The 11,575-nt window shown below is 64.9% G+C and overlaps 2 protein-coding genes across 2 annotated transcripts; both read right to left on the bottom strand.

Annotated features, from left to right (window-relative positions):
- Positions 1 to 2: 2 nt before the first annotated feature.
- MNEG_8999 (hypothetical protein) lies at positions 3 to 5,347 on the bottom strand (the record flags this gene model as incomplete). Its single annotated transcript, XM_014042530.1, has 13 exons — positions 3 to 256; positions 402 to 567; positions 880 to 1,053; positions 1,240 to 1,308; positions 1,692 to 1,849; positions 2,094 to 2,166; positions 2,373 to 2,481; positions 2,906 to 3,082; positions 3,277 to 3,464; positions 3,721 to 4,086; positions 4,356 to 4,502; positions 4,791 to 4,891; positions 5,149 to 5,347. The coding sequence occupies 13 exons, from the start codon at positions 5,345 to 5,347 to the stop codon at positions 3 to 5; spliced, it is 2,181 nt and encodes a 726-aa protein (XP_013897984.1).
- Positions 5,348 to 6,735: 1,388 nt separating this feature from the next.
- Positions 6,736 to 11,138, bottom strand: MNEG_8998 (hypothetical protein; the record flags this gene model as incomplete). Its single annotated transcript, XM_014042529.1, has 6 exons — positions 6,736 to 7,487; positions 7,638 to 7,815; positions 8,605 to 9,372; positions 10,257 to 10,466; positions 10,690 to 10,854; positions 11,046 to 11,138. 6 exons carry the CDS (start codon positions 11,136 to 11,138, stop codon positions 6,736 to 6,738), a joined length of 2,166 nt encoding a protein of 721 aa, XP_013897983.1.
- Between the last annotated feature and the right edge of the window lie 437 nt (positions 11,139 to 11,575).

The following is an 11,575-nucleotide window of genomic DNA, read 5'->3' as shown; positions in this document are numbered from 1 at the left end:
GCTCACATCCGCACGTGCCGCCCGTCCGCCATGTCCATGCTCTCCACCGCGCCGTGCATGGCCGGCACAACCGCCCGCGCCACGTGCGCATACTCCACGTCGTCATGGCAGCCCTCCTTGGTGCCAGCCAGCGCCTCGACCTCGGCCTCGGCCACCCCCAGGTAGGCGTAGCAGGCGCCAGGGTTGCACTCCGCGCCGGTGCGGACGTGGAGGCCGGCCTCCGCGGCGGCGACCTCGAACGACTTGTAGGAGAAGACTGCGGGGGCGGATAGATTCAGAAGCGATTGTAAACGTATGTTTTTTCGAATCACATATGCCGCAAGCGGTTGCAGGCGCGCGGGTGCTCGCCCCGCCCCGTTTCCCCCTCCCAAAAACACCTGCGTCGCGCGGGTGAGACTCACGTGAGCCGTCGGGCTTGAGCAGCGCGAAGTTGAAGATGCCGCCCTGCACCTTGGCGGCCTCCGGCAGGTGGTGCTTCCCGAAGAGGGCCACCACGGGCTGCCCGTTGGCATGGCGCAGGCTGATGAGGGCCTGGTGGGTCCACGCGCGCAGGGACTCCACGTGGCCCTGCGCGGGGGGTACAGGGTAGCGGGTTCAGGATTGAGGTGACAAGGCGATGGATGCGCGCGCGCGCACACACACACACACACACACGCACGCACGCACGCACGCACGCACGCACGCACAACACACACGCGCGCACGCACGCACGCACGCACGCATCCACGCACCCACACACACAAGTCTGGGAGAGAGTGAGATTCACTCTCTCCCAGACTCACTCTCTCCCAGGCTCACTCACACAGATATACACGCCACGCATACAACACACCACACACACGCACACACATGCGTTTGAAACACACCCTCGCCCCTCACCTGTATCGCGTGTGTGCCCCCCAGGTTTGTCATCAGGTCGAACCCGTGCCGCAGCGCCGCGATGTCCAGGAAGCTGACCGTGCCGTCCTCCAGCATCTCGCTGGGCCGGCACTTGAGCACGTGGAAGTCGCCCGCGCTGGTCGCCAGCGCCACGCTGCCGCCGCCCCAGAACATCTGGCGCGGGGGGTGTTATTCAGTCGCGCAGGAGAGGGACAGACGGGGGCAGTTGTGCAGGCGGGTTTGCAAGAAGAGGGGGGGTGGGCGGCGTGGGGGCGCTGGCAGTGCGGCATGCGCGAGCGTGTGTCGTGAGGTGCTGTTTGCAAGGGGGAGGGGGTGGAAGGGGGCGGGTGCGGGCGTCACCTTTTTGAGGTCTGCCGCGGCGTCCACGCGCACGATGAGGGCGCCCAGGCCCGTCGGGTAGCCGAAGATCTGAGGGCGTGAGGGGTGAGGATTGAGGCGTGAGGGGTGAGGGGGCGTCAAATGGAAGGAGGTGGAGGGCACGGCGCCGCGATTGTGATGGGGCCTTGTTGAACAATTGGGGTGGTACGACACACCCTGCAGCTCAGCAGCTATGGGATACGGACATCACTGGTTAGCGCAGATACCCCGACCAACGCCACGCCTGCGCTCTCTTCGGGGCAGCTCGAAGCCCCGCCCACACAGCCCCTTCCCTGAGCACCCCGTCCTCGAACACAACCTTCACTAAAAATCATGGCCCACATCCGCAGTTGTGTGCGGCACCTATTTTGCCCCCCTTGTCAAGCCCTCTGCAGTGCTCGGCGATCGGCCCCCCCCCCCGAGGCCCAGCCCACCTTGTAGAAAGACATGGACACAAAATCGGGCCGCACGCTGCTGAGGTCCAGGGGCTGCGTGGGCACGTAGGCCGCCGCGTCCAGCAGCACCCGCCACCGCCGCCCCGGCCGCGACTTGGCCTTGACTGCGTTGATCCAGGACAGCGGGTACTTGACGCCTGCGATTGTGGCCAGGTGAGGGGAGGGGCGTTGTATCTCAGGATGTGGGTGAGACCAATACCTTTTGTTTGCATGCAAACGAGGTCGAGGGCCGCCGTTGTGGTCAATTTTGGCGCGGGCCCGGTGCAGGTTGTATCATTGCGCCCATGCATGTACGTGGCCGCCCGCAGCTCTCGTGGGAGCCGACGCCTGCGTGCGGACAGTGCGCTTGTACAAGGGGCTCTCAGCCTACTTGAAGCTCACCTGCGAAGTTGTCCTCTGCCGGGAAGGCAAACAGGTTATTCACGGTGCCGTCGTCGTCCTCGGGAGGAGGCACCTGCACGTGTGACGAGACGCGTCGGTGAGGAAAACGCGATCACCCACCACGGCGCGCGCGCCGCGCGTGCGCGCGCACGCGCGCTTGGACCGAGGTCCCCTCCGGTGGCACAGGCCGAGGGCCCTCTTGCTCGGCGCGGGCCAAGGCAGCCATGCCCAGCATGCTGGCTGACTGGATTGGGCGCGAAGGTGCGCCGCCTCGCGCACCTGCCGCCGCCCGCTGCTGAGTGAGGTGGCGTCCAGGAACTTTGTGATGTCGGCGCCGCTGCTGTCCCGCACCCACGACTCCACACTCGTCTCGTTCACGGCGTGGAACCTGCGCAGCCGAGTGGGTGTTTGTCACTGTCAACCGCGGTCGTGAGGGTGTGCGGTGTGCTTGCATGCTCAAAGCTTCAGAAGGGACCCGGCGCTTGCGAAGAACTCGGCCCTTCGCCCAGACAACGCGTCCTGCGATCCCAGCAGCCGATAGGACCCGCGTGGCGGCAGCCTCTCAGCCCGCACGCTCCCCCGCTCACACACACACACACACACACACACACACACACACACACGGTCCTTAAAACTGCCCCCCTTGGCGGCAAGCCAACGCCGGCCACCGCTCACTCCCACGCCCTGCAGGCTCTCTCTCTCTAGATAGCCGCCCCAAAATCAGAAACAAGAAACCCTCTCAGACAGCCAGCGAGCTGGGAGGGATGCTTTGCAAATCGCAGTCCCCAAGGCACGCACGCGCGCCCGCCCACCTGCCGCCTTTCGCCATTGCGTACTCCCTGACCCCCAGCACGCTGTTGTGGTTCTCCCGCAGGTAAGCAAACTCGGACTGGGGGCCCCAGGGGTAGGTCTCCCCCACGATCTTCAGCGCGTCGGTGGCGGAACGCGTGAACACAACTTGGTACTCCGCGGGGTCCGCGTTGAACCACCTGTCGCGCGCCGCGGTTTGAATGCCGGGAGGTGCGGTTTGGCCCCGGCCCGGCCAGAGGCTGGGCGTAGGATCAATGCACAGCGGCTGGTAGTCACAACCTGGCCCACATGGTGCACGCACACGCACACACGCACGCACACACACACACACACACACACACACACACACACACACCCGCGCGCGCGCCCTCACTTGAGCACCAGGTCTCGCGCCGCCTCCACCCTCTCGCTGGCGAACGAGGACGAGGGGTTGGCGCTGTGGGGGTTGCCGAACAGGTGGCCGCGCAGCTCCCTGAAGATCGCCTCCAGCTGGCTATTGGCGTAGACGCTGCTGCCGGTGTAGTCCAGGTAGTGCTCGTGCGGCTCCATGCGGGACCCCACCTGATCAGAGGTCACCAGAAACCAAGCGGGGTTAGGGTTCAGGGCGTTTGGGCCTCCAGGCAGTCAGCCCAGGAACGCGCAACTGAGCGCGCGGCGTGCGCAGCGTCCGAGCGCATTGCTGGCGAACGACAAACGACAAGGAGTCCGGGTGGTGTCGGCGGGCCGCCTGCAACGCAGGCACTGTGCGGCTGTGCAGATGATCGATACCGGCACGGCGAGGAATCCCCCAGCAAAGCGTAACACCATGAACCCTCACCTCTGCTGGGTACAGCGCGTCAATACGGCCGCTGTAGCCGTACCGCGACCCGAACCGCTTGAGAAACTCCGCCTTGGCCGCGGCCAGCACGGGGTCCGCCGGCGCCACCAGCGGCGCCGCCGCCTCCGCCGTCGTGGCCACCGCGTCCGCCACCGCCGCCCCCGTCGCCGCCGCCGCCGCCGCGGCGCCCTCAACGCCCTGCAGCAGCTTGGCGCCGAGCCCCGTGGTCGCGGACTCGAGCGCGGCGGCGGCGGCGCGGCGGGCGGCGGCCTCGGCCTCCTGCGCGCCCTTGGGCTGCGGGGGCACGGGGATCACGAAGCCGTTGGGGTCCAACTTGAAGTCCATGCTGCGGTTTTTGAGGATCACCTGGTGTTCACGTGTGGGGGACGGAGGGATTTCAAACATCAGAAGAAGTTGACCCTTGGGAGGGAAGTTGAGTCTTTCAAAAAGGGGTAGAATGCATATTGGCAGAGGGGATGACGAAGGCTGCCTGCTGCTGGGGTTGCCTGTGCTGCGGCCAACGCCTGCAGAAAGGCCTGCACAGCCTGTCTCTTCAGCGCGCCAGGGCGGACCCTTCTCCTCATACAACCACAATCACGACCCTGCTCTGTAACAACACAGCAGAAGCACCTCACCATGAGGTTGACCTTCAGGTTCTTGACCTTGGAGGGCGGCACGTCGATGCCCACCAGCTTGCCGCGCTTTGGGTCATAGACCACCGCATGCGGTAGCGACTTGATGCCCGCCTCCTTGGCTGGCCGCTTGAGCTCCTCAATGCATACCTGGGGTCAGGCGGCGGCACAGAAGGGGAAACGGCTTGGGGTGGCGCAGGGATGACCATAGAAATGCAGGTTTGCCAGTCTACCGCATGCGCCTGCTGCTGACAACCCCATGGCTTGAGGCCATGCCCGTTTTCTGACCCGGCAGAACCTGTGATGCTTCGACAGCCACGGCCACCCTCTTTCCAGCACATGGTGGGCAAGCAGCCCATTGGCTGGCGCAGCCTGCCGCTGTTGGCTCGGGCGGGACCCCATGCAAAAGATGCCACAGGGTCCGGCTGCTGCACGCACCTTGACGAATTTGACCTGTGACGACAGCTCGGGGTCCTTGGCGTACTTGCAGAGCTCAGGGTAAGAGCGCTGGCAGCCATTGCACCAGGTCGCAAAAAAGTCTGCGCGCATGGGCGGTGCCGCATGGGCATGGGTGGCTCGTTGGGGGTTGGGGGACCGCCGCCAGGCGCGCGCATTGGCCTGCCGGTGGCGCATGGTGTGTCTTCGCGCTGCTCCGCAGCAGCTGATGGGGCCATGGAGGTGGATTTAGGGGCAAGCCAAGGCCGCAACCCGCAAGGTCTAGCTCATGCGGCAGCATGCAGCCACAGAACGGACCGCGTTTTGCGGAGTGACGCCAGATTCCCTGCCGCACACCCACCAACAAGCACGAGCCGATCGCCCGTTGTGACCGCCTGCTCAAACTCCTGCTCTGTGTGGCAGTCAACCCAGAGCTCCGAGTCCTTCTTCCACCACTTCTCCGCCTCGCCGTGGCTCACTGGCGCCGACGCGGACGCGCGTGCGCCCGCTGCGCCCGTCGCCACCGGGCTCGCGCGCGGCGTGTCGCACGGTGCGTCCATGGGCAGCGGCCGCGGGAGCATGCTGGGACCAGGTCCACGCAGGCTGCACAGCTCTGGCCCGCAGGGCCTCCCAAGAGGAGTTGACCTCCTCCGTGGTGGGCCCATGAAGCACGCGGGTGTGCGCAGCAGCAGCGAGTACGGCCCGGCGTACGTGCATGATCTTTGTGTCAAGTTCATGGCTGCTGCCGCGAGCGAGGGCCCGAGGAGCGACGAGACTGCAAGAACGATGATCGGAATGTGCAGCCAAGGTGGTCGTGCGGGCCTGGTGCTTCTGCCTATTAACAAACAAGTCATGAGTGTGTAGAAGTTCTTGTCATCACACGGGCAGAGCGGTGTTGCTAGGGCGCGGGAGCCTGCTGTCGGGTGTGCTGTCCGAGTCCCATCCAACTGTGACGGGCTCCGAAATGCGTTTGCGCTATTACGTGCAAGGCAAAATGAATTGAAATAACTCGAGATATATGGAGATGATATGATGCACTGAAAGGGCCACAGCTGATGGCTGAGGGCTTATGCTGTCCGGCCGCGCGCGACGGCCCATTGCTGAATTGCACGTCGCCGCGGCTAGCTTGACGTGGCAACAGGCCCGCATCCCGACGCCCCACACAAAGCTCTGATTATTAGATCCTCTGCCATCCTGCTGATGCTCTTAACCCGGGAGCATTCGCACCCCGGTTCCCGCCAAGCTGGTCGCGAAGCCGACTCACCGCTTTGACCAGGTGTGCTGTTGGGTCACGGACACGATCGGGCGCCGTTGGGTGAGGGGCACGAGGGAGTGTGCGAGCAGTTCAGGATTTTCTCGCACATGTTCTACACAAATTGAGGTTGTGGGCCACTTAGATGCCTCATGGGCTCGAGCCTTCCATGGGCACGACAGGGTGTTGCTAGGAATGGCATGATGGCATGCATGGATGCGCCCTCCGCCCTAATGCACGCCAGGCGATGCATCACCTGAAGACCACTTTGCCACTCAGCCCAGCGATCCCATGATTCACATGTGGCTACGAGCCCTTGCTGCCCGTCAGGCGCTTGACGTGTGTGGCCCGCACTGGTGACACGCCGTTGCGGAATGTGCCTGGAGGTGCTGAGAAACAAGCTTGTCAACACGAGTGAGCAGCACGCTTTCAAATTGCGTCTGTAACACTACTTCATGGCCAACACATGCTTTTCAAGAAGCAGTGCACCTGCCATGCCACTGAAAAACTATCACAGGGAACTATACACTTCGCCTCTTCGAAACAATGCGAGCGTAGCATCCCGTGCCAACTCGTGTGAAGATTACCCTCTTGAAAAAGCCATGATGGCGCGCTGACCTGTCGTCCACAACCATGTGAGGAGGTAACAAGCACACGCTGCAATAATTCCTGTTGCACTCCCCAACCGTGCAGTGTTCATGCAAGAGGCAACGGGTCCGGGAGGTGCTGCATGTCGCCATCCTCTGCCTCCTGCTGCTCTGCACGTTGCCGATTATGCTGCGCGGCCACCTGCTGCTGCTCCACGTATCTCGAGTCCAGGGAGTCCATGAAACCCAGGTCCCAGTACCCGTCCTGCGTCTCCGGCCGCGCAAAGCGCGCCCTGTGGCGCGACACGTGCTGCAGTATTTGGTCCGCTCCTGGCAGCCCCCGCGGCAACGCGTCCTGGTGGCCGCAGCGCGGCCGCACCGGCTCGGGGAGGCCGCCCTGCGAGGCGCCCCATGAATGGATGGCCTCATACCAGGCGCGGCACGCGTGGCAGGAGAAGGCCGGCAGCGCGTCGCGCGCGGCGCGGCCGCGGACCACCTCGTTGAACTTGTAGGTGGGCTGCTGCTGCTGCTGCTGCTGCTGCTGCTGCTGCTGCTGTCGCTGCTGCTGCTGGAGGAGCACCCGCGCAGGTGCGCTCAGCGGCAGCTGCTGCGCCGACGACCCCGGACCCCGCTGAAGCAGGCGCGCGCTCAACGGCTGCTGACGTGGCTGCTGCTGCTGCTGCTGCTGACATTGCTGCTGCTGCTGCTGCTCTTGCTGCTGACGTGGCTGCTGCTGCTGCTGCTGCTGCTGCTGCTGCTGCTGCTCCTGCTGCTGCTCCTGCTGCAGCGGCTGCGGCTGCATGGGTGGGGCTACTGGCGTACTACCAGGTAGCCTGCGCACGGCCAGGCCTCCGCCGCTTCCTGCACCGGGATGACCAAAGAGAATCGCGGCGCCCCTGGCCTGTTGGCCGTGAATTACACCCAGCGCGCCTGCGCTGCTGCCCGCCTGCTGCATGCCGGGCAAAACCTCGCACTGTTGTGGCGGAGCGTCAAATGCCTGCCTGCCTCCACCTCTCAGCACTTGCGCCGCGCCGCCTGAGCGCACCGCTGCCCCATCCTCTCCTCCCGCTGCTACGGCGCCTGGCGCCGCCGTGGCCGCTGCTTGAGATGCCCGGTGGCGCGGCAGCTGCTCGACGCTGCGCGGAGACGCCCAGGGCGGCTCGTCCGACGGCGGCTCGTCCGACCCCGGCTGCGTGCCACAGCCACCGTCAGAGCAGGCGCCAGGGCCGGCGTCCGCCGGGCTGACGAGCCTAGCAGGGCGCTGGTCGCTGCCGTCGGGCGCGGTCGTGTCGTCTGTGGCCAGCTGCTGCAGTTCAGGCATGCCCTCCAGCCGCTGCTCGAGCCTAAGCCGCTTGACTGGCTGCGCAAGTCGTGCCGCTGGCCGCTGCCTCTGACGAGATTGGGGAGTCCCCCGCTCCTGAGGTTCCTGCTGATGGCTCGGTAAGCCGTCACGCGCAGGCGAGTCCGCCGACGCTGAGACCTCGTGTTGCGCCCCCCGCTGCTGCGGCCCGGTGGCAGGCTGGGCATGAGTGGCGGGTGTTGCGACTGTGCAAACGGGTGGGTCCGACGCAGCGGAGGCAAATGCACCATCCCGTGGTGGTGGTGCTGCTGCGGCTGCTAATGCTGCTGCTGATGGTGCTGCTGCAGCTGCTGCTGTAGTGCGGGGGACGCCCTGCGCGGCCCGTGCAGCAGCCGCTTGCGCAGTGCGCGCGGCTGCCGCTGCTGCAGCTACTGCTGCCAGGACTGCCGCGCCAGGATGCTGCTGCTCGTCCTCGTCCTCAGCTTCCTCCTGTTCGTCCAGAGGCCTTCCGCCACTGCTGCCGCGCTGTCGCTGCGCCTGCTGTACATGCTCAGGGAGCCCCGCAGTTCCAATCACAACCCCGCCGCTGCTGCCGCCGCCGCCGCCGCCGCCACTGCCGTTGCTGCCACCGTGGCTGCTGGGACGTACGCCAGCCGGCGGCTGCTCGGCGTCGCGCACCTGCAGCGCGCGCCGCAGCACCTCGACCTCCTGCTTCAGCTTGTTGTGCCGGATCTTGTACCACCGCAAGTCGTGCCCGCCGCCCGGCCGCTGCTCCGCGCTGCCGCCGCCGGGCTCGGGGGTGAGCAGCTGCGCGCCCTCCGCCGCGCCCCTGAGCTGGCGCTCCAGCTCGCAGGCCCGCTTCTGCTCCTCGACCAGGAGCGCCTTGAGGCCGCGCACGTGCTCCCTCAGGCTGGTGCGCTCTGCGAGCTCGAAGGGCGCATTCTTGACCTGCTCCTGCGCGCGCCCCAGCCGCAGCTGCGCTTCAGCCGCCGCCGCCTCGGCCGCCTGACGCGCGTCCTCCGCGCCCTGCCGCGCCGCGGCCGCAGCGCGCAGCTGGCGGGCGTACTGCGAGTTGGTTGCCTGCAGGCGCGCCGCGTCGTCGTTCGCCTGGCTCAGCTGCTGCTGAAGGCGCTCCACCAGCACAAGTGCACCGGCCGCGCCGGCCGCCTCGCCACGCGCCTGTTCCACCTGCGTCTGCAGCGCCGCCACCTGCTGCTGCAGCGCCGCAATCTGCTGCTGCTGGGCAGCGGCCGCCGCGGCCGCCGCAGCGCGGGCTTGCTCCAGCTGCTGGCGCAGCGAGCTGGCGTCGAGCTGCGCGGTGTTACAGTCGATTGTGGCGCCCTGCAGCTGCTGCTGCAGCTGTCCCCGCAGGCTGGCCGCCTGCGTCGCGTCCGCACGCAGCTGCTTGAGCTCGTCCCCCGCCAGGGCGTTCTCGCGCTCGAGCTGCTGTATGCGAGCATCCCTGCGTGATGCACAGCGATTAAGTCCATGTAAGAAGCCCGGCAAAACCGCAAAGGAAGCATGCAGGTGGGAGAAAGTGTCGGCGATGCGCCCAGCCCCGGCCACGTGCCATGCTGCTTGAGCGTCGACACCTCTGCTGTCGCCCCAGCGCGTTTGACTTGGCGCAGCACGGCCGTGCCTCACTTTGCTTGGAGCGCGTTATTGCCCTCTATCAGACCATCTTCTAGTAACTTGATGGCTTCCCGCTGCTTCTTCAGCCATCCATTGACGTCCTGCATCAAGGCTACTTGCTACATAGGCGCGGCAGTGGGGTCCGCCATTGCAGCAAGATGTTTACAGGTGTCAAACTTGTCTCCCTTCTGATAGCACCTCTGTGGAGCCCGCCCCGCCTGATCTGTATGTTGCCCTGCTTGGCAGGCGTCACTGACGTGGTGTGCGAGTGATGTCCAAAAATGTCGTGAGCATCGAAATGTATTTGGTGCAGAGCTGCGTGGCAACAAAGCCGTTTGCTTGCTTCACGTGCTGGGCGTGCTTTGCTCATGGCGGCACCGCCACAACGCAAGCGCATGTTTGTCCAGGGCACGCCCAGACGCAGGCCCATTGCCACCAGACGCGCAGTGTCTCATCCTGAACTCCTCATTTTTACAATACAACTCAATCGAAGTTCACATGCAGGTCATGATGTACAGAGCCAGCGCTCAAGCCTCTGTTGACGATGGCTGCAGCCACTGCAGGAACGCTGCACTGTGAGAAGCCGGCATGCTCGTACGCGACACCGCCTCAAGCTGTATTGTCCCTGCGTGATGATCGCCACCAAGCTTCCCTTGCTCCACGCTGCTAATGAGCTGCGGCCCATGAGCGTCGCTCACCTGCTGCTGCTGCTGCTGCTGCTCCTGCTCCTGCTGCTGCTGCTGCTGCTGCTGCTGCTGCTGCTGCTGCTGCACAAGCTGCACAAGCTGCCTGACGTGCTCCTCCAGCTGAAACAGCTCCGCATCCTCCACACCCATTGCTCTCATAACGCCCGCAAGCTTGTACACGTACTCGTAATTAGGACCAGAAGGGCCCCTGGAAGTGGCGATCTGCAGTGAACATGTGCGAAACGGCAGTGAGGAGTCGCCGAGCAAATAAGGGGCTGGCAAGCGAGGAGGTGCACCAGAAGCTGCTCCACGAGGGACGCATGCTCTATCACACTTTGTCACAACACCACCATGGCGCGACACCACCAAAGCGTGCGGGCTTCAAGCACTCGCCGCCTGCGCCACGATCGCGGTCGGCAGCCTGCGCGGCGACTGCCTCGCTCACCTGTGCTGCGATCGCCGGCAGCGGCGCCGGCCCGAGCCAGTTGGCGTTTGCGGGCGAGTCAGTGGCTATGTAACAGAGCGCCCCTGTGACGAGCACCTCGCCAGTCTTGGAGATTACATCCACAAACTTGCGCACGTCGTACTGCTTTTCACGCCACTCCAGGTACTACAAAGTTGGCATCACATAATGCGTCAGGCCAGCAACGAAGGGCAAGGGGAGAGGGGGTGGGACAAGGCCTGACGCTGGGTGCATTTGAGCAACTGCATGCGCATGAATCCAGGGGTGCATATGTGCGTATGCATGGCGGGAGCAGGTGTCCCAACGCAGCCCTCCCCCATGGCACGTCAGCTGCATACCTTGATGGTGCATGCCACCTCCTCCTCGTTCCCCTCCAGCTCAAACGCCACTCCCCACTGCGAAAGCACGGGGTCGGATGGGAAGCAAGCCATTGGTGCGACAGACCCATTTCAAGTCGAAAACCAACAACAAGCCGCCATTGAGGTGCCTCTTATGGGTGTGCTGCTGTGCTGCACCACCACTCACCGTCCGAGCGCCCTCCACTGGCGTCAGTGTGACCGTGCGGCCGGGCGCTTCCGGCGTCCCCCTGCAATTGTCAGCACGAAAAACAAGGAACAAAGTCAGGTTGGCAGGGTCCGAGTGATCAGCAGAGCGTGGAATGGACTAGCAGTGCTGCCTAAACAATTTCCTAGGGCAGCTGCCAGCATGATTGCAAGCCCGCAGCTATGCACCGCCCAGATGTCATCGGGTCAGCCGCCATGCACAACGCAAGGCGCGCCTGTGGTCGGTCGAGCCCTGCCAGAAGACCCGCTGGTATCCAGAAATGTACCCTTCCACGCGCCGCCTGAAGCGGAAGCCGGGTGTGTGC

This window comes from Monoraphidium neglectum, assembly GCF_000611645.1.
Source record: "Monoraphidium neglectum strain SAG 48.87 unplaced genomic scaffold scaffold01783, whole genome shotgun sequence".
Lineage (NCBI taxonomy): Eukaryota > Viridiplantae > Chlorophyta > Chlorophyceae > Sphaeropleales > Selenastraceae > Monoraphidium > Monoraphidium neglectum.
The sequence above is the reverse complement of the archived record's forward strand: the minus strand, read 5'-3'. Positions and strand labels throughout refer to the sequence as shown.